The 23,812-nt window shown below is 35.2% G+C and overlaps 1 protein-coding gene across 4 annotated transcripts in view; it reads left to right on the top strand.

Moving 5' to 3' along the window:
- CERT1 (ceramide transporter 1) overlaps positions 1 to 23,812 on the top strand; it is a 127,981-nt gene that overhangs the window by 25,090 nt on the left and 79,079 nt on the right. For all 4 annotated transcript variants that reach the window (XM_060143140.1, XM_060143139.1, XM_060143137.1 and 1 more), the window contains one exon: positions 13,185 to 13,301. In XM_060143140.1, the coding sequence (XP_059999123.1) occupies positions 13,185 to 13,301 (117 nt within the window). The remainder of the gene's footprint in view (positions 1 to 13,184; positions 13,302 to 23,812) is intronic.

Here is a 23,812-nt window from a genome sequence, read left to right as displayed (position 1 = left end):
TTGGTGAAGATTATGAGAAATGGTTGGATTCCAGATTTATTTTGAAGGTAGAGCAGACAAGATTTGCAGATTTGCTGATGAATTCCTTATGAGGTGTGAGGAAAATGAGGAGTCAGATGACTTCAAGTCTAAGCAACTAGTAGTTACCATTTACAGAAATGTGGAAGGAAGCCTGCAAGAGGAGAAGTATAGGGAGGCGAATCAGCTGATCAGTTTTGGATATGTTGAGCTGCCTCTTAGGCACTGAAGAGAAGATGGAGGAGGCAATTAACTAAAAGTCAAGATATCAGGGAAGAGGGCCTGTTTGGAGTTACAAGTTGTATATGTTTGTGTGTGCATGGATGTGCATGTATGATGTGTGTGTGTGTGTAAATTTATCTTTTGGTCCTCACATCATTGATTTCTTCAGAATTCCTTTCTTTTTCCCCCCTGCCGTGTTCAGTCTGATTTTAACGTTAGAAGTTTTTTCAAATATTTGATGACATTGGTTCCCCTTAACAATGAGATGTAAGGAGAGATTAAGCAGCTGGCTGTCCACATAGGACAGGGAGATCAGCTCAGTGCTATGAGACCACCTAGAGGGGTGGGATAGGGAGGGTGGGAGGGAAACACAAGAGGGAAGAGATATGTATATGTATAGCTGATTCACTTTGTGGTTAAGCAGAAACTAACACACCATTGTAAAACAATTAAACTCCAATAAAGATGTTAGGGGAAAAAAAAGCAGCTGGCTGTCAGAGGGGACTGTTGTGAGTAGAGAAAGGGTAGAGTTGACTACTGGTATCTTTTTATGTAACCTTTATTTTGAAATAATTTCATACGGAAAGGTTGTAAGAGTAATGTAGATAACTCCCATAAATACCTAGATTCACCAGTATTTTAACATTACAACATTTCTTTCATCATTCTTTCCCTCTACACACATACACATGCACACACACTTTTTTCTGGGTCATTTGAGAATACGTTGCATACATCATACTTCTTTTCCCCTTAATACTTTAGTGTGTAATTTCCAAAAGAAAAGATATGCTCTTACTAAGTATGTAATTTGGCTATCAAATTCAGGAAGTTTTATATAATACCTTTTTCTAATTTACAGTATACATTTATCGCTTGTTCCAACAGTTTCCTTTATAGCATATTTTTTCCTTTCAGTACAGAATCCAGTCCAGAGTATATATTGCATTTAGTTGTCATGTCTCTTGGTTTATTTTAATCTGGAGCAGTTGCTTAGCCTTTCTTAGTCTGGCATGACACTCATATTTTTGAAAAATACAGGCCAATTATTTCATAGAATGTTATTCATTTGGGGTTTATCTTATAGTTTTTCATGGTTAGATTCAGGTTGTGCATCCCTGGCAAAATAGTACTAAAATTATGTGATGTCCTTCTCAGGGTGTCACATCAGAGGCACATGTTTCTGTTTGCCTCTCATATGTGATGTTAATTTCAATCATCCAGTGAAGGGATTGTCCAGTTTTTCTGCTTATAGTGACTGTTTTTCTCCTTGAAATTAGAATGTAAGCTCCCTGGGAAGACATTTTAAGACCATGTAAAAATCCTGTTCTTCATCAGAATTTTCCGTTTTTGACTTAGTGACCATTTATGATGCCTGCCCCACCCAATCGTTTCTATAATGATTGCAAAATGGAGATCTTCCAGCTCTATAAACCCTTTCCACATTTATCAGTCAGCATTCTACTGTTTCATTTTTGTTTTTTAAAAACCCTCTCTTTTTGTCCTATTTGTTAATAGAATGGACTCATATATTCCTGAATTATTCAGTGAGCTACTGAATTATTCAATCCACTGCTGTACTTATGTATTTTGATGATCAAATTGCCCTTGATTTGGCTAATTGAAGTCCCTTAGAGTTGCTTCTTTGGTCCTTTCGACATTCCCCCCATGACCACCTCCCCATCTCCAAAAGCACTTCCTTACCTTTAGGCTCAAGATTTTCCAAGTTCATTGTGTACCTTACCTGTTCCAGTCCTGGAATCAGCCATGTCTGGAAGCCTTGATTGCTTTGGGTAGGCAATGGTATCAGATTGGGGTGGGAGTGGGGGTCTTATTATTCAGTATAGACTTTGCCTTAATCTTCCTTCCTGTTTTAAATATTGCACCCTTTTTTTCAGCTTTCCTTGATCGCCGTTAGTTTAAGGGTTCCTTTAGTTCAACATACCCAAATAGAAAACCTCTAATCTTCTGCTAGAGGGATAATTGGGCTATTTTTAGAGATGGTATATAGGCAGACTAATTGTTTCTTTCTTATAATCAGTCTTTCTGTTTGTAGCTTCAGAGGAACCTGGAGCTCCAAATTACTGATTCTCATTCTTTTATTCTTTCTGTGCTTCTGTGGCACAAATAAGCTTGCTACTTAGCCTGTCCTCCCCCACCGCTGTACACTTAGATGAGGCTGGTTCAGGGAGTTCTAAAAGAATATGGAGACTGGAACTGACTGCCACTGCCAGAGCTAAGGACCTTTGGTGGGCAGATGTTGAGGGGAAGCAGTAGACAAAGAAAAGCACATGTTTTTTCTACCTTCTTCCTGGCTGCCAGACTCCATCTAGCATATTGCCCATATTGGGAGAACCTAACAAAGGAGGCTAGCAGGGGAGAAATGTAGTTTGCAGCATCCCAGTCCAGTAGCACAAAACAGTATAGAAGGGTGGATTTAAAAAAAAATAGGCTAGGGCTTCCCTGGTGGCGCAGTGGTTGAGAGTCTGCCTGCTGATGCAGGGGACACGGGTTCTTGCCCCGGTCTGGGAAGATCCCACATGCCGCGGAGCGGCTGGGCGCGTGAGCCATGGCCGCTGAGCCTGCGCATCCGGAGCCTGTGCTCCGCAGCGGGAGAGGCCCACAACAGTGAGAGGCCCGCGTACCGCAAAACAAAAACAAAAAAAAACAATAGGCTAATAAGTGGCATGCTCTTTCAAAATCTCCTCTCTGCTTTTGAAGAATGCCCTACCATGAGTCGGAGTAGGTGTCCCACATGAATCTGCAAAAGACTGATACTCAATTTTCCCTCCCACCCCAGTATCCCTCCACCCACTGAACTCCCCTTAGTTAATATGGACATATGAGTTAGGCTGAACCAATCAGACTGCTGTTACACTACCTTCCCTTACCTACCCCTCCTTGTCTCCCTTAGCTCTACCTTGATTGTGGAGCAGAATCATATGGAGAAGCAGAGACAAGTTTTTCTTCTGATGATGCTGGCAGCTGCAGCATCCAGTCTGTGGTGGCAGCAGTGCCAGTAGTGGCTCACAAGGTCCTGAAGAGGAAGCAGCCCTGTCTATATAGCTGGCACCCACAGTGCAGTCTCGGCTGGGGTTCTCTTGCCTAATCTCCCTGGTTCCTTTCCATTTCTGATCTCATTTATTCATATTTCTTAACAATGTAAGTTGCCTGATACCTTGTAAATAAATTCCTTTGCTTCTTGAGTAAGAATCATTTTCTGTTGCTTATAATTTAGAGTACTGATTGATTTATTTTATTTGAATCTGATAGGATTTGACTATTTCCTTGTTAAAGAAGATTTAACATTTAGTCATTTAGTATTTATTTGTAAAAAAGAGATGCTCTGCTTGGATAATTTAAAGTCTTTGACTTTAATCTCAGTGTTGGACAGATTATTTGGCAATGAGTAGAATAAGTGTCATCTTCATTATAGTGGTGGCACTGGGTGGCTAAAACTTCAACAGGAAAACCAGGCAGCGTCTTTCACCAGCAGAACCTGGGAAAGGTACCTGGTACAACCAGGGCTGCTGGAGAATGAGGGAACCCCACAAAAGAGAAGCCAAGAAGGGGAACTCAGAATTGTGTGTATAACCTCTGCCCAAGTCTCTGGCTGACTCCTGCACCATGCATGCATGAGGCAGTTGGAAAGCAGTCTGAAGTGTTACCTGAGTCACTGCTACCATCGCAGAGACTTGGGGGAGCTAAAACTCCTTTAAAGAAAACTGCCATTTTTTAGCTGTAAGGACCAAAAGGGGCCCAGTTAATAAAATAATCTGGAAAAATAGAGCCAAAGAAGGGGAATCCCAAATTCTGAGTATAACACTCTGCCCAAATTTGTACCTGTCCCCTCAGCAATGTGTATGCAGGCAGGACTGAAAGCTTTCTGAAATGAGGTCCTAGATGCTGCCCATTAAACATACAACAGAATTGGCCATTTGAGTCTAAGCAAAAAGTTGCCTGCTAAAGCAAAAACATTATTTTTCAGAGTAATATAACAGAATCCAGACTTCACAACCTAACATTCACAATGTCCAAGATCAACTCAAAATTACTCAGCATACAAAGAGCCAGGAGATTGCAGCATGTTCTCAAGGGAAAAGACATGAATGAATGCGAAGTTCAAGATGAATTAGATGTTGGAATTATCTGACAAAGATTTTAAAGTAGCTTTTATATAATTATTTGAGGTAAAAGAAAATATGCTTATAATGAATGAAAAGGTAGGCAGTTTCAGCAGAGACAAAGAAAATATATAAAAGAACTAATGGGACTTTTAGAACTGAAAAGAATGATATCTGAAATGAAAAACATTCACTGTATAGGATTTATAGTACATAAAGATGACAGAAAATCAGGAGTTTGAATTTAGAGCAAAAGAAGTCATTCTTATTAGCAGAGGTTTTGAGGTTTTTGTTTTTAAATGAACAGAACCTTAGGGATCTCTAGGGCAATTTCTAATTAAATGGGTTTTATGAGTCTCAAGAGGGAGAAAAGAGGGTAAAAAATTTTTTGAAGAAGTTATAGTAAAAAGCTTACCAAATTTGGTGAAAAATATAAATTTACAGATTCAAGAAGCTTAACAAACATGAAACAGGATAATCTTAGTAATCATAGTCAAACTGTAAAAACCAAAGTTAAAAAATTTTGCAAGTAGCCAGAGAGAAATAACACATATATTGGGGGAGAGTGATTCAAATTACCATACACTTCTCATTAGAAACCATAGAGGCTAGAAGATACATGTTGAAAGAAAAAACTTTCCATTCACAATTCTGTATTCAATGAAAATACCCATTAAAAATGAAATGAAATAAAGATGTTTTCAGATAAAGGAAAATTAAGAGACCCTGTTGTGGGTGGACCTGCATTACAAGAAATGCTGAAGGAAGTTTTTCATACTGAAGGGAAATACACCAAAGGCAAACTCAGATCTTTAGGAACTAATGAAGGGCATCAGAAAAAATAAATATATGGGTAAATATAGGATTATATTTTTCCTTCTTAATGCTTTTAAGATACAAAAAATGTGAATAAACCAATGTCTAAAAAATCTGAATTTGTTGATTCCCCCCCACCAAGAAAACGCATCCATATAATTTCACCAGTATATTCTTTTCATATATTCAAAGAAATAATCCCAATCTTTACAAACTCTTTACAACATACATTATGTGGGCAGCATAACCATGACACCTAGGCTTGTCAAAGACATCGCAAGAATATAGAATTACAGCTCTGTATCTCTGGTAGACATAAATACTGTATTCCTTTACAAAATATTAGCAAATCAAATCCAATAGTATATAAAAAGGACCAAGTGGGGTTTATTTCAGACATGCAAGGTTAATATTTTATTAAATCAGTCATTTTAACTCACTGTATTAACAAACTAAAGACAAAAATTCATAACAAATTTCGGTAGAGGGAGACAGACAAGAAAAGAGAACTGTTTGACAAAATTCAATACTCCTTTAGATTGAAAATAAAAATTCTTAGGGAACTAGAAATAGAAATAACATCAACCTAATGAAGGGCATCCACAAAAACCCACAGCTGACATCATGCTTAATGGTGATATATTATGCCTTTCCCGTAAGATTAGAGATAGGGCAAGGATGTCTGCCCTTACCACTTCTGTTTAACATTGTGCTGGACATCCTGGTCATTTCAGTAAGGGAAGGAAAAAGATATAAAAGGGCATAAAGGTCAGAAAGGCTGAAGTAAAACTATTTGCAGGTGACATCATTGTTCTATAGATCAATGGTCCCCAACCTTTTTTGCACCAGGGACAGGTTTCGTGGGGGACAATTTTTCCATGGATGGGAGGGAGGGGAGGATGGGAGGGGAGGTTTCGAGATGATTCAAGCCCATTACATTTATTATACACTTTATTTCTGTTATTATTCATTGTAATATATAATGAAATAATTATACAACTCACCATAATGCAGAATCAGTGTGAGCCCTGAGCTTGTTTTCACTTGCCACTCACTGATGGGGTTTTGATAAGAGTCTGCAAGCAATTGATTTATTATGGTCTCTGTGCAGTCAGACCTCTCTCTGCTAATGATAATCTGTATTTGCAGCCACTTCCCTGTGCCAGCATCACTGCCTCAGCTCCCCCTCAGATCATCAGGCATTAGATCCTCATAAGGAGCGCGCAGCCTAGATCCCTCGCATGTGCAGTTCACGGTAGGGTTTGCGATCCTATGAGAATCTAAGGCCACCACTGATCTGACAGGAGGCGGAGCTCAGGTAGTAATGCAAGTGATGTGGAGCGGCTGTAAATACAGATGAAGCTTTGCTCACTTGCCCGGCCCTCGTCTCCTGCTGTGCAGCCCAGTTTCTAACAGGCCAAGGACCGGTACCATTCCGTGGCCCAGGGGTTGGGGACTCCTGCTGTAGATTCCTTCAGATTTATTAGGTAAACAGCTTTTAGAACTACTATGTGAATTTTGCAAGTTTGTAGAATATAAGGTTAATATACAGTTATGAAATGTGTTATCATATGCTGTAAGCAAACTGAATTTTTAAAGCAATTTCATATACAGTAGCATAAAAAAATACTTTAGGAATCAGTCTAACATTGTATACTGTACTTTGTACACTGTAAACTGCAAACTATGTGAGCTTGTCAAGATAAAGAAGACCTAAATAATTGGAGAGATATTATGTCCATAGATTAGAAGGCTCAGCATTAAGATATCACATCTTACCATATTAATCTATAGAAAATCTAAGATATTAATGCAATTGGTACTAAAATTTTTCTGGAAATGTATATTATGCAATGCAAACTGCCTAGGCTAGCCAAAGCAATTTTTAAAGAGCATAGTTTGAGGACTTAATACCACATGATTTCAAGACTTACTGTTAAGCAACAATAATCAAAACAGTGTTATTGGAGTAAGAATAGTCATTTAGATGAATGGAACAGAATAGAGAGTCCATAATTAAGCCAAGCAAGGATGTGGAGTAACTAGACTTTGATAGACTGCTGGTGAGAATGTAAAATGGTGCAGCTACTTTTGACATTTCCTTAAAGTTAACTGTATACCTATTTTATGAGTCAGCCAGCCCATTCCTAGGTCAAAAGAGGAGAAAATTTATGCCCAAAGACATGAATTTTCACAAAAAATTTATTCACAATTCCAAAACCTGTAAATAGTTGTCCAATAACAGGTGTGAATGAATAAGTAGAATATGTTACATCCAGCATAATTTACTCAGCAATAAAAAGAATGAGCTATATAAGACAACAGCAATATGAATGAATCTCAAAATTGTTATACTGAGTAAAAACAGTATATACTATCTGATTCAATTTATATAAATTTAGAAAAAGTGAAAACTAATACACAGTGAAAGAAAGCAGATCTTTGGTTTCTGGAAGCTGGTGACAGGAAGAAATGTTCTGCAGACAAGCACGAGCAATCCTTGGGGGGTTATGGAAATGAAAACATTTCCATCTTGACTGTGGCAGTGATTTCATGGTTATATACAAGTGAAAAAAACATTGAATTGTACTATTTTTTAATTAATTAATTTATTTATTTTCTGGCCATGCCGCGCGGCATGTAGCATCTTAGTTCCCCAACCAGGGATCAGACCCACGCCCCCTGCATTGGGATCGTGGAGTCTTAACCACCCGACTACCAGGGAAGTCCTGAATTGTACACTTTAAATGGAAAAGTTTATTGTACATTAATTATATACCAACAAAGTTTATTAAAAATTTGGTTGACTTTCTTTGAATTTCTAGCTAAATCTTCCTACACTCTCTCCACTGAGTTTAACTTTTTAGATAATCTTTTCATTCTACTTTTCTCCCACTAGAGAAATCCTTTCTAAAGCATCCTGTTATACTGTTCTAATCTAGACTTTTCTGTCTTCTGCATAATTCTGCTGCTGGCATTTTCCTTAATGTCCTCCTGGGAAGTCCCTTTGCTGCTTCTTTTCCTGGATCTCAATTGCCTCTTACTTCTCTTGGTTACTCCTTCATTTTGGTGAAGCATATCTTCCAGTTCTGAAAGGTAATTATTTCTTCATCTTCACGGTTTAGAATTTTCATACTGATTAAGGGCCTGAGTAGGAAACCCTTAAATATTATTACTATATTATTACTATTTTTTTATTATTATTACTATTTTCTCTTGGATTACTTAGTTTTCCTATAGAAGGAAATATAGGAATCTTCCTTATACGCAGAAGGAGGTAGAATGAGCAAGCATGGGTGCAAGCCTTCTGGGAGTCAAGTAAGGGGAGGAATCCTTTAACATGAATACTTTTCCTTAACTGCTTTTTTTCCTTTCCTCCTGCTGTGGAGGAATGTCCCTTCTTCTTATACCTAATATCATCTCTCTGAGAGGTGGGGCCTCTAATGTTACTGCACAGAGGGATGGGCAAATGGGGTTCCAGGGTTCTAGTTGCACCTTTTAATGACTTTTGATCAGTTCTGTTTTCAGCTCTCCCCATGCCTTTATCTTTAGGACTACTTGATGCCTCCAATACAAATTGGCTTGTTTTGTCTTCTTTTCCCTTGTAGATGTTTACTTTTCAGCATTTTCAGGCCTGCTAATTCATTTATCACATTCCAACTTTAAATTTTGTTGGTAACTTTTTTTCTTCTTCTTCTTTGTGGATTTATGCCTCTTTTGTTCCTATAAGATTCTTTTGATAGTGGATGTTGTGACATATATTAAAGCCTTAATTCTCACTGTGATGGTAATTTGGAGGTGAGGCCTTTGGGACATAATTGGGTTTAGATGAGGTAATGAGAGTAAAGCCCCCATGGTGAAACTGGTGCCTTTATGAGGGAATGAAGAGACCAGAGAGCTCTCTCTCCTCCATATGAGGACACACGTAGAAGGCAGCCATCTGTAAACCAGGAAGAGGGCCCTCACTGAGTGCCCTCCCACGCTGACACCCTGATCTTGGACTTCCAACTTCGAGAACTGTGAGAAATTTCTGTTAAAGCTACCCAGTCTATGGTATTTTTGTTATAGTGGCCCTAAGAACTAACAAGACAGGCAAAGAATGGATATAAATGCCATTTCACCTTTTGGTTTATTTTTCATCCATAACAGTGAATGTTGACATGATAGAGAATGAGGCCCACCTACATTTTCCTTTATGTAGTCGGCTTTCTTCCATAAGCATGCATTCTCATTCTCAGTGGGGGCTGATACTTGGTTCTTGGGAAAGTGGAATAATCTTAGATATTACAATATCTAAGTGGCCCTCTAGGAAGAACCTACTGGACAAAATCTTAATTCTTACTGTTTATTTTCTCTCACTAAAGAGAATTTATTTTTCTCGGGGTGGGTGGTGATAATGCAAAAAGCTTGAGAAACATTGTTCCTATAGCATTTTCTTTATTCTTAAATAAACTAATTTCACAGAATAAGTCTTCAGATTGATTTTTCCTGGGCATAGTATGTCTGATCTGTAACTTGAATATTTTATTTAAAGAAAAGATAGTATCCTTGAATTTTTTGTTACACTTGTTAAATTTTCCCCTTTCAAAACACCAGTTAAATCATTTGCTTGACCTCCTTCTTCACTCATTATTATATTTCTTTCACTTTGTATTTTTCTCAGGTCTGTTCACCATGCCCCTTTTAGCTTTGTTTGCTTTTTATGGCTGCTTCTGATGTGGTTTCAACTCATTTCTTTTTTCTTAGCTCTATTAGCTTATTTTTCATTGCCTGCTGCTTTATCTCTTCCTTAAAGTTTATGGTTTGTTTGGTTTTTTCCTGAAGATAGCTCATGTCATCTCTTACAGTCTACCACGTCTTGTAGTTTTCATCTACTTTTGGCCTTTATACCTTATTTGTTTCCTTCTAATAATCATCTGTCAGGACTAGGACTAGGATGAGACCAATGAGGGGCTAACCTCAGTTGTAAAATGTAAGAGAGCATCAAAAAACTCAGTAATCAAAATAAATATTATTTTAATGCATATTTTTGGAGTAATGCGTAATGAACAAAACAATGAAATTCTAAATAAAGACAAGATCAGTTGTGTTTGAATGAAGCAGCCTGTCTATAGTAGTTCCCCCACCCCACCCTTTATCAGCAGTTTTGATTTCTGCAGTTTTAGTTACCTTCAAGGTCTGAAAGTATTAAATGGAAGATTCCAGAAATAAACAATTCATAAGTTTTAAATTGTATGTTATTTTAAGTAGCATAATGAAATCTCTTGTGTGCTGCTCTCTCCCTACCAGGGCGTGGCGCATTCCTTTGTCCAGTATATCCATGCTGTATATACTTCCTGCTCATTAATACCTGTATAGGAAAATACATAGTACAGTTGACCCTTGAACAACGAAGGTTTGAACTGCACAGGTCCACTTATACTCGGAATTTTTTCAGTAGTAAATACTACTTACAGTACTACCCAATCCAAGAGTAGTTGAATCCAAGGTTGGTGAGCCCCAGATGCAGAGGACTGACTGTAAGACACTTGGGCTTTCTACTGTGCAGAGGGTCCACGTCCCTAATCACAGTATTGTTTATGGGTAAGCTGTATCTATAGGGTTTGGTACTATCTGTGGTTTCCGGTATCCACTGGGGGTCTTGGAATGTATTCCTCTTAGGTAAAGGGAGACTATTGTATTATGTGTTTAAGGGGATTGTGTGTGTGTGTTGAGACATGATGTAAGCTTTATTGTCTAGACTTTGATTTATCCCCCTAAACACACCTCAACAAATCTGTCATTTCTTTTGCCTTGTAGACTTAGCTTCCTACACTTATTCACTTTTTAGGGATTCAAGCCTTCTGTGTTATTCACAGACTCCCTATCACCTGAAAATTGGTACATCTCTTTTCTCTGCCACCTAGCCCTCAGATTGTTGATGGTAGAAATGGCTACTTTATGTACACTTTCTGCCAACTCTATCTCTTTGAGCAGATATTGAGATATTGCATCTCATAAATGTATGACATTCAAATGAAATTTTCAAATTCTTTAATTCTAGATTTGTAGACTGTCATTTTATTCCATTCCTATGTATAACTTTATCTATTAAAAGCTTAAGGTTCTCCATATATCGAAACTTTGAAACAGAGAGAGAAGAAATCATAATTGATATACTTAACAGATTTAGTAATGGCAAAGTTTACTTATGTTGATTTCAGGTTTTATTAAGTCACTCACACCCAGAGAAGGCTTAATAGCAGGTTCCTGTTTTTAGGAATATTTAAAATGTGGCATTGGACTCTCTGGAAGATTGTGAGGAAATTTTGAAGGTATAAAAGCTGGAAAAAGTATTTGCTGGAGAAACTAGTAAATTTCTAACTATAGGCGGCCCTCCATATCCGCTGGCTCAGCATCTTCAGATAAGGAGGGCTGACTGTACTGAGCCATTTTATATAAGGGACTTAGGCATCTGAAATTTTGGTATCCGAGGGGAGCCCTCGAAACAGTCCCCTGCAAAAAACAAGGGACGACTGTTATATGTATTACTTCTTTTTATTTTCTAAAGCTTTAATGAGAATATTGAACATAATATAAAATATAAAACATTTTCAGGAATAGTCACTAGAAATATAATAATCATTATGAAGTAAAAGTGTTAAAACCTCTGTGCTTTTTAGAACAGTAGACTGATCAGATAAATTGTTTACTTAGTTCTTCAGATAGTATATATGCTTCCCTTCCTCCAAGAAGCTTTTCTCAATAACTGGATTCCATTCTTAAGATTTACAAATATTTGGCTTTCAGTTAAATTTATAGTCATTGTATTTATGAGTGTTAAATGTTGTATTTTATGTATTTCTGTGTTCATAAGTATTGAAGCGGGGTATGTATTGTCTTGTTTTTTCCTTTTTTCTCTGTAGCACACTCTATCTCTCAATGTAGTCCTAACTATGATGCCCATCACATAGTGATTCAGAAAGTTTAACTTGTATCCTTGAGCCAGTCAGAATCATGAATTGTTGTCTTAATCTTAAAAGAGAAATTGTTTCATAGGCTAAAGACATTGTGGAATTATCTCATATTGTTTTTGTTAAACTGATAAGGAGATAAAAGATTGATGCTGTCAAAGGGGGAAAGAGTAAACACAATATGTAGATTGTGTTCAGCAAATAAGTTTATTGTTATATTGACTAGAGAGGATTCTCTGTCCTCTAAGGCTAAGATTGTTCACAGGAGAGGAAATTGATTGTGCTTTATCCAGTAGAAGAAGAGGTGGTATTTGTGAAATAGATCCTGTCATATTTGAAGTTATTCATTGGTGGAAAAACAAGTATATAAAATATTTATTTTATATATTCTTATGAAGAATGTGAAACGCTGAACCAAATAGTTGACATTTTTACTAATGTTTACATTTTGATGGAAGCAGTTTCCTCTAGCTATCTAACATAGGTCTGATGTAAAGTTCATTTTATTTTTGCTTTTCACTGGAAGCTCTCCTGGCTGTTGCGATCCAAGATGTGTAAAAACCTAGAAGTTAATTTGAAATACTTGGGAGGAACTGTTAATGTTATAAAAATATCTTGTTTATCAAATATAATGAAATAAAACTATTGATGATGAGAATTTACTTTTGAATAATGGAGGCAGGAAAAAAATTAGTAAACGTCTTTCATAAAACTTACTTTGGCCCTTTTTAAAATTGTGCTTTCAGTAGTATTCTCACTAGTTAAACTAACTCAAAGTATTTGATGAAAAATATCTCTTTTTTTTTTTTAATATGTTTGTAGTTTATGTGTCAACTCATTTGTGGGAATAGTGAATGAAACTTAGTTTTTGGTAACTATGCCCTTGTGCTCTTTATTTGAAATATCTTCAAAAAAATTATTTGAGTAGAAAAATAAAAGAATAACGAGAATCTCCCACCAGCTAGAATGGGTATGTTCATGTTTTTGCTGTAGGGTGTAGCACTTCTAAGAATATAATTAACTTTGCTTTTTTTCTCCTTTTTGTCCACAGCCTCACGATTTTGATGAATGTCGCTTTGATATTAGTGTAAATGATAGTGTTTGGTATCTTCGTGCTCAGGATCCAGATCACAGACAGCAGTGGATAGATGCCATTGAACAGCACAAGGTGGGTCTCCAATGTTTACCTGTCCGTAGAGACCTAGGCAAGAGACTGGTGGTAACTCCTTTAAAATAACTGTGAGATGTATATATGTTCCTGAAAAGTTGAACATGATTTTGGTGGTAAAGATTAAAGTGGTACAGATGTCAATTTTTGAAATAATTTTATTTCTAACAGTTGAGTTACACTAAGGGAATTTTCTGTGATAAATATTTTTAATTGTTATTAAAACAAAATATGCCCTTTTATATAAAACAAATTTGGTTTTTATATTTAGGGTTTGCTTCATAGTGAATGCCTTTTATATGATCTGGATAAAAGGATTCTTAAAATAACATCAAATTTTAAAATCCTAATATTTGAAAGCTTCAGTGTTAATTTTTGTTGTCATTTGTAACCATTTGGGTATATTCTTATTATAAACATTTGTAAATTGTTAAATTTTTGTAAATATGAAATTTTCTAATAAACCTTGAGAAAGTCTTCCTTACATAAATGTATAAGCCATATTCTTGTAATTTAAAGCTAGTTTTTGACTTCTGCTATGAATAATTGGTAAGTAGACTAAAGAAATACATGATATTAATAAGTATGCATTATTAGCTAATTCAGTATATCATGGTAAAACAAGGAATAGGGAAAGTTATAAATTCACCATGCCACTCCTGATTGTAGCTTAAGAAAACTTTGGACTTGTTCATATACTTGTCTGTACTTGTTCATTTGGGTTTCACAGAGTTTAGTTGAAACACCTGTTTTGGTTATTTAACAGGCACAAAACATCTACACACAGAAACACAACAAGAAAAACCAGTCTGACTTGGGATACTACAGGCACATTCTTCTTGATATTGATCATGCATTGGCTTTTATTTCTTGATTATGAATTTTTCCCAGCCTAAAGAAATCTGACTGTGTAATGCTTTCTTTTTCTCCTTGTTTTAGCTTTAGAGTTATATTGCTTTAAAACATTTTGTGAAACTTAGTTATCTTGATATTATTACCTCAGAAAACAGTCTAAAAATGAGAAAGTTTTCTTTTATTTAAAAGTGATGAGCCGATAGCTAAGACATGGAAGCAGCATAAATGTCCATCAACAGATGAGTGGATAAAGAAGATGTGGTATATATATACAATGGAATGTTATTCAGCCATAAAAAGAATGAAATATTGCCATTTGCAGCAATATGGATGGACCTAGAGATAATCATACTAAGTGAAGGAAGTCAGATAGAGGAAGACAAATATTATATGATATCACTTATATGTGAAATCTAAAAAGAAGATACAAATGAACTTACTTACAAAACACAGACTCACAGACATAGAAAACAACTTATGATGACCAGTGGGGAAAGGAGAGGGGGAGGGATAAATTAGGAGTATGGGATTTACAGATATACACCACTATATATAAAATAAACAACAGAGATTTACTGTATAGCACTGGGAACTATATTCAGTATCTCATAATAACCTATAATGGAAAAGAATCTGAAGCTGTATAGCTGAATTAATACAATATTGTAAATCAACTATAGTTAAATAAAAATTTAAAATAAAAATAAATAACTAAAAGAGATGAGCTAGAATTCCAGAATCTCAGTGCTTTGGAGCTGGGCTTACCTGGATACAAGACACTGCAGCCTCTGCCATGTACGACATATGTGACCTTGCCTGACAATTCACTTCTTCTAAATGTGTTTAAGAACACATGAAATAATATATGTGAGGTTACTTACCACAGTGGCTGATACATTTTCCCATTTATGACACAGTGGAAAAAGAAAGGGTTTTGGGAGTCACAACTAAATTCACTAAAATTATACCATGTTTTTTATGGATAAAGAGTTCTACATTCAATGAGAGTTGCTAAATGTGCATATAAGGAGAGTGGCCTATTTTGTGTAGTTAATCAGGGCCAGCCCTCTTCCTAGTGATTAAAGACATTATTAAGTAGAACTAATTTATATGTTTATATCTGAGATGACCTTTAAAGGCTTAATGCTAGCTTTCTCTGTTTTAATTAAGCGTATTTTATTTTGCTCATTCTTCTTAGTAAAGCTGACTCAGGAATCTTTGCAGGTTCTCATTTTATTTTTTCTCCTTGGATGTAGAATGATGCATAAAGCATATATTTCTTCCATATCATTGATTTCTTTGCACCCTTGAATAATGGATAGAATATAATCTTTGGGTCTCCCTCAGAGTATTGTGACTTAATGCTCGATAACAGATTTTTGGTGAATTTAAGTTCTTAGACAATAGGTTCAGCAACAGCGTTCCAGATACATTGTATAAGCTTTCTGATTTCTAAATATGGTTTATTCATAGACAAGGAGAAATCATTGTTAATTGTTATTCTTATTAGTACTTATTTAATTTTAATGTAAAACATGTGATATGTACCAATTAAACAACATATCAGTGAAAATTTAAATTGAATTTGAATTCTAAAAATAAATTGAGTTCTTAAACTAACATAGGAGGGAGAAAATTCAAGTGCTATCACCAAACATAACCAGCAAAGTTTTCTTTTTTTTTTTTCCCCATAGACCAGGAACAGGGAGGTAGTGAGGAGGTGCATCCTGATTCATTCTTCAAAATCACTTAAGACTATTAATGTGGAACCTAAGTTTAGTAATTTTACTATTTAAGCAAGCATTCTTATATTGATATTCAAAATTAAAATCAAATTGTTAAGGCATGATGATGATGATGGTGATAGGAGCTGCTGTTTATTGAGGGTCACCAAGTACTAATTATTGTATTATGTACTTCATGTGCTTTATTTTCTGTCTACTATCCTGAGAGATGAGGCAAATATTGTTTTACAGACAAGGAAACAGGCTTAGATTAAATTTAAGTAACTTGCCAGAGATTATACTACTTTTTGGCTAGTGGATACTTAGGATTCAATTTTATGTTGATTGTGCTTTCTATCAGTTACCATTGGCAGAATGTTTGAAAATAATTCCCATAGGCTCACCTCCTGCAGGTTAGAGTGTGTCATCTGAGTTCTGCTACCATATACATACAAGATAAATATGAACACATCTTTCTGCCCATGGATTGCCATAACAACGTTTTATTGTAGTGTGTAAGCACTGGATACTGGTGCCTGACACATAGGGGTTAAATCCTGGCACTATTACATAATAGTTGTGTGACCTTGGTACGTTACTTAAAGGAGAAGAGATGACATAATGCAGTATATACCCCCACACACATCTCCCCACAAAAAACACAAAAAACAAACAAGCAAGAAAAATAACCAAATTGTGATAAATCAAGAATATTGTATAATATTGTGTAATATTCCCATCATTCCACCTCACTCACTTCAATTCAGAGTTACTTCCATGGCACCACCTGTCCTTATGATGGCCAGACAGGACACTTGGAACAGCGGACCTGTCTTTTTTTCTTCTGATGTCATCAGATAGTCCCTCATTGCCTTTGCTATTAGGCCTTTGTTAGGGCTTCCCTGATAGGTTTTAGCTGGAGAAATTGGAGGTTTCTGTTCTTTCTTTCCAGGAAGCTGTTATGCTCATTATAATAACCTTTATATATCAGTCAGTTTCACATACATACATACATACCAGGAGTTATAAATATTTTATAGAACCTCTTCAACAATAATAATATGGTAGAGGTGATGATGATGATAACAAACATTTTTGAGGATTACAGTGTACCAGATATAGTGATAAACACTATACACTTTATCTCATTTTACTCTCACAGTCTTATGAGGTTAACATTATTGTTCTGTTTTTACAGATTAGGAAATTGAGACATAGAGAGGTTAAGTAATTTGTCCAAGGTTAAACTGCTAATTAGTGAAGGAGCCAGCATTCAGACCCAGGTCTGTATGACCTGAGAACCAGAGCTTTTATCCAGCAAGCACTTCTGCCAATCCTATAAGTATGTATTCATGGGAAATATATTTTGTTGACTTAACTCATGGGCTTCTTCAATCACAAGGTTCATATATTTTTTATATTTTCTTCATATCTCTAGTGTTCGTTTTGGACCATAAAGGCTCAGGGTTACAACTTCTATGTAGGAATTAGCAAAGCATTGGACACATAAATTTTCCAGTTGAAATAATTTACAGTATTGTAAAACAGGTTTTATGAGGGAAATGTGTAATTTTTGGAGGTTTTTTTTTTTTCACCCTTTTATCTTCATGGTTGGTGTTAGAATGATCACTGACAGAAATACACTAGGGTTCTATGTTCTTTGTCTAGCTCTGTTGTTTTGTCCTCCTTGGTATTCATTCCAGCATAACTTGCTCAGTACAAGCAAAGTTTTAAAAAGATGATTCTATGATTTAAATTTTCTCAATATATTAGAAATTGTATAGTTCACTGTGACATTAGACAAGTAGCCCCTGTGGAAGAAAGGTATTTCTGAGGTCATTGTTAAATTCAAAGATTCTATTTTAATTTAAAATACGGAAAAGGGCATATGTATACCAGACCAGTAATTTTATTTACAATAGTGTGCTGCCTTTATTATGTGGAATCCATTCATATTCTGCATTTCTCCTTAGGATTTGAGACAACACTAAATAAATCTTTAAAGACAGGGTGTGCTCTTTTTTTTTAATCTCTTAGCCATCTGCCATGTTGTCTTTGAAGTTGAACGAGATTTTGTTTGTGAAAATTATTTGAAAACAAAGAGCTGTATGAATGTGAAGTTAAGATGGTTATTTTTTATTTGGATAAGTTAATATATTTCTAGTAAAGATGTATCTATGTATTATCTAAGGGCTTCTGTGAGCGTTTTCTGCGTAATTAGTTAATAAATGAAATATGATAAACCATCTGTTGATGCTACTATTTAAAAGAATTATAGGATTACTCCTGGAATCTTCTACAGTTGCAATGTGTGTGATTTTGAGTAAACACAGTTTCTTCTTACCGTGAAAGAAATAGACTCCTCTATTTCACCACCCCATCCTTCAAAAAAAAAAAAACTAGCAGGAAGGCTCTCCTTGCACTAGCAGATATAAGAATCTTGTTGAAAAGTTAAGTTTTTTGGCTCTGACAGAGTTTGTGGTAATCATGACATTCCCTCATTTCCATAGGGGAGCAACCTTAGTAGATCCTGAAATTTTGGTGGTCATGGACCACCCATATTCCCCATATTTTGGAAATTATCTGATATAAAAGGAGTCATAGGAAAATACACAATTTAGGGAGGAAGAATCCAGGTAATTTTTACAGATGTTGATTTTCTTTGGTGAGAATCTACAGGCAGTTGTTTTGCAATTTAATGTGTATGCATTTGTTCCTTTGTGAAGGCCCACTAATTCATATGTGAAGCTCCATTTTATTACTTTCAGAAGAAAGGTTTATTCTCTGAGAAGTTAAGGGATTTCTGTCCAGGAAATTATGTGGAAAAAGATTGTCACAGTTGAGCAACCTAAACAATGCCCAAGACTCACTTTCAAGATCTTTTTAAAATTGTATTGCTATTTGCCATAATGAGTTTTCTTTTTCCTGTGGTGTGTCAGGGTCAGCTTGATCTTGGTGTGTTTTCTTTACTTTTAGGAGCAGTTTCTGCTTATTTGACACCTTAATTGTTTTTGTCTTAAATTTGACATAAACTTATTAGAAAAGTATTTTTAAATAGGTAGGTGGCAGAATATACCTGTTTCTTCTTAGCGCTTTTTAAATATCAAAGTCATATAAAGTCATCCTATCTCTGTTTGCCTTTTTTTTTTTTTGACCGCACGATGTGTGGCATGCAGGATCTTAGTTCCCAACCAGGAATCAAACTTGCACCCTCTGCAGTGAAAGCTTGGAGTCTTAACCACTGGACCACCAGCGAGGTCCCCCGTTTGCCATTTTTAACCAACTATAATACTGGAAAAATTTCTTAACAGATTCTAGAGGTTCTTTCTATACTTGTCTGCTTTATAAATGATTATCATGTAAACTTAGCTTTGCAATTTTGAATCTGATTAATTGGCAAAGGCTTAAAACTACTATTTTTTAGTGTACACTTTATATAAGTAATTTCATGGGGTCAGTGGACTAGAACCAATTTTTCTTTTACATTATTTTCATCATTACCACAGTGATGAAGGGAAGAAGATGGAATCAAATTTTACTTCTCCTTTACATTCAAGAATTTTAATTTTTGAGGGAAGTGAAAATCCAGTAACTAGCTGCCGGAGTAGTCAGGGCTTTGCCATTTTCTCAAATAAGTTGTAGAAAAACCCAAGTAGGTGGTATCACAACTGAACTTTATTAACCAGCAAAAAACCTTCATTATGTCTCCGGATGTTTCTCTCAAGATAAGAAATTTGGTTAGTTTCTAACAGTGGGAGTTAATTGCTAAATTGCTTGCAGTAATCCATACATGGTTAGTAAATTTTTTTTAACACCTAAATGTAGATAGTGTCATACTACCATGATTTTAAAGGTTGGTGAAATCAAGAAAGAAAACATGGTATTAACTCATATTCTTAGTGTTCTGGGAATAAAAATAATTCTACTGTCAAGGGCTTTTAAAATAACTTTTTTAGTTTCTGTTGCCTACGATTTTGTTGCATGCAAAAGCTGAATTCACCTGAGCCAACATTTGCATTTGTACTTCCATACGTCACCTAAATACTTAATGAAGTATATCATCTTAAAAAGAGGGAATAAATGTCACTAATTTGTAGTTTTCAGCCAGGTTCTTTTATCTGAGGAAGGTGTTTATCTTTTACCAAGATAGTAAAGGAAGAATCAGGATTTTACATGGAACAGTGAATAAAGATATTTAGGTAGCTAATCATATTAACTGTGTGGTTAGTTGAGGAGAAATAATTTGACAACATTTGATGTCAGAAAGGTACGGAGAGTCTTACAAGTCAATAAGAAAAGTTTACACAGCACAATTTAAAAAAAAAAAGGCCAAAAGTCTTGATCTGGCACTTCATAAAGAGGATATCCAAATGGGTAATGAACATATGAAAAGGTAGTCAGTGCCATTAGTCATCAGGGAAGTGCAAATTTAAAGCAGTGATACCAGCATATGCCCATCTGAGTGGCTTAAAAAATAAAAAGATGTAACACCAAGTGTTGGTGAGGCTGTGGTACAACAGGTGTAAACTGGTGAAACAATTTCGTAGAATCTGCTAAAGCTGAGCATAGTTGTCTGTCTAGATCAAGTGAGTATTGAAAGTTTGAAAACATCTCACAAGTATTGATGTCATAGGTTCATCCATTTTTAGTTAAGCTTTTTAGGGTACAGGGGGTACAGGCCAACCCATGTTACCTTGAAAAATGGGAATATTGCCAGGAACCAAGAAAATTTATAATGCCTTACCTGCAAAGAAAGCTGGAACTGTACACTTGTTTCTGAGTGCTTTTATTGTTAACAAAACTCAGTTACTCAATCACCTGCCCCCACCTACAGTTAATGTAGCTTAGTTTCATTCTGTTATTTCTTCTCTATTTCATGGCTCCTGTTTATCTGTGTTTTGCTCTCCCGTCCTACTTAGTTTGTTTTTCCTTGCTTTGTCATGACCTTTTCCTACTTTCGGCTTCTTTTCGGCTTCAATTCCTGCCGCTCTCTGCCCTGATCTCTTGGCATTTCCTAAAGTAAATGTCTTGAGAAAACCCGATTGCCTTTTTACTCCAGGTTACTATTGGCCACCCTAGGTCCAATTATAATGAATTGTATATTTACTTGTACTTAAAGGATAGAGTGGGATTGGCAGTTATACAAATAAAATGTTCTGAAAAGGTATTCTATAATTTTGTATAGATTTTACCAAACTTGCAAGTTTTTGTAATGCTTACCACATATTTGCTACTAACAATTTAGGTAAATATTACTAGATGTTCAGCTGATTTCTCTTTTATTAGTCTGTAATTTGCTTGCAGAATGTTGCTTTAGATAAGAAATTTTAAAAAAAGACAGTTAATCTAGAGTTGAATAACTGTTCCATATTGTTACTATAGAAAATATTAAAGAAAATGAGGCTGTGTGCTATAGAAGTCCTTTTTTTTTTTTTAAATGGTGTTTCAGTATTGTATTTGAATTTTTATTTAATCAGGAGGGAAGATTTCTGACAGTCACCAGGACAGATGGGATTCTGCTTTTTCTATATCTGATGTGGAAAAGTAATGGTGGGTGGCATGGCTTACGCATATTGACAGCAGTGGAAACTATTTTCTAATTTTACTTGCTGAGTATATTGGACATTAGCTGGGAGAAAATGTTTCTTAAAAATATCAAGGAACACAAAACTGCTCTTTTTCACCAAACACATCTTTTTAGCTAATAGCTTAAAAATGATTTTGCTTCTGTTGTCTTTATTGCCTGGTAAATATTCTGGGCTGGTTTGGTATTGAGGTATGAAAGACAGCATTGGGTTAGAATCGTAAGAATAGGTAGCAAAGTAAATGAATGTTCTACAGGTTAAAATGTTATACTGAAAAAAATTCTGTCATTTTTTAGTCATATAGCAAGTTCACATTCTTGACAGACAAGACAGGATCATTGGCAAGAATGCTTGTATCACTGTTCATACCCTAGCCTAGTTCTCTTCAGTAGCACCCCTTTGAACTATACAGGGATAGATGAGTAATTAGGCACTGTTATCATTTAATCCTCCTGGAAGTCTTTCACTGCAAGTGTTATTCCCATTTTGCATAAAAATGAAATTGAATGGATTATGAGAACATTGATCAGTGAGTGGTAACATTCCAAGAACAGCAACCTCAATTTTTTGTAATACACCCCCCCCTTTCTAGTTAATTTCAGCTTTTTCTCATGGATGCGTAGTTGAATACTAAAAAATAAATCATCAGTCTGCCTCCTTAAAAGAAGAATCTTCCCCATACAGTTAGATCTAAAAATTCTTAGCAAGTCTTTTAAAACCATTCCTGCAAGTAGTTTTATTGATTAGATTTCATTGGTTTTTGCACTGGTTTTTAAAAGTAATTTTTGTTAATTATAAGGAAAAAAAATACAAAACTACCATCAGTCTTATAACCAAGACAATTTTTCTTCATTTTGGTGTATTTCCTTCTTATTCTCTGTACATTTTACCCCTAAAATATTATGGAAATAACAAGTTTATATCCTGTTTTTTAAAAAATCTAACATCATTTTGTCCATATAACACAGCTTTATTGATATTTCATTGTATTATCATTTTGGTACTCATTTGCTTATTATAAGACCTTTAGATTGTTTCAATTTTTTTTTTTTTGCATTTAGTATTTAATGCTTTCCTACGTATTTTCCTGTAGTTTAACTGTGTCCTCATAATAGATTATCAGAAGTAGAATTGCTAGGCTTAAGGATACAAGCATTTTTGATATATGTTGCCAGATTATTTTCTAGAAAGATTGTGCTGATCTACATTCCATCTGCAGAATGTGCAGATCTTCCTTTCACTGCATCTTTACTGGCATTATTAATTTTTTAGCCCTTTCTAAGTGAGATAGATTAAACATGTATTCTGTGACTTTATTTTTTTGTTTTTATTTTTGTAGAGGTGATATATGATTACTGTAATAAAATTCAAACAATATAGACAATACTGAAAACTATTAAAAAGAAAGTGAAAATTTAGGCCAAATAGAAATGACCACTGTTCATCCTTGGTAAAGATTCCTTCCAAATATTTCTTTACATGTATGCCTTAGAGTTTTACATAAACGATACCATACTGCTTTGTAGCTTTTCCTTCACTCAACAGTAAGTTATGGCTATCTTTTCATGTTTGATATAGATCTCCATTCCTCCCTTACCCCCTAAGAAAGGAATTATAGAAAATTTAAGTTTGGGACCAAAGCTCCAGAATAATTAAGAATGTTCATTTACTGACCATTGTTTTATGTGCATCTATTTCTTTTAGGATCCTTGCAGGAAAGAATTAATGGTTCAAGTCCCCTAGCCAAATACCATCTTAACGTTTCAGCAATCCTGCGAGTATTACTTATACATATTAAATCTGTTTTTTCTCTTATTGGGACATTTAAGGGAGCCTCAAAAAGTAATATTAATTGTTTTACCACTGTCGTCTCTTTGCAATTAGATAAAAAGAATGGGATTATGACCTTTTTATTTTGTGCCTATGAAACTTCCTTCTAAAAGAAAATACATTTACATTGGCCCTTTTCTCTAGGACAAATCATAAATTAAGAAAGTTAATGAGCAGTGTTGGTATTTTGTTACATCTCCTGCTAGCTTCTTTTTACATTTATTTTCCTCTGTATAAGTGTTTCTGGAGTAGAGATATAAAGGAATATCCTGCCTTTGTGGGAAGGTGAAGAAGGAATGGTAGCTAACACTTATTAAGCACTTATGATGTAATATAAATATTACAAAATATTATTAAAGATTTCTTCACTATAAAGCACATTTCTTATAACTTTGTCTATTTCTTCAAGTTCTACTATTTCAAGACATATTTCCTTACAACAAACAGATGCTAGAACAAAAGACTTCATTACAACAGTACTGATACAACACATTTTAAATAATGGATAATAAGTGAA

The sequence above is a fragment of the Lagenorhynchus albirostris genome, chromosome 3, assembly GCF_949774975.1.
Source record: "Lagenorhynchus albirostris chromosome 3, mLagAlb1.1, whole genome shotgun sequence".
NCBI lineage: Eukaryota > Metazoa > Chordata > Mammalia > Artiodactyla > Delphinidae > Lagenorhynchus > Lagenorhynchus albirostris.
This window is presented reverse-complemented; position numbering and strand designations above follow the sequence as displayed.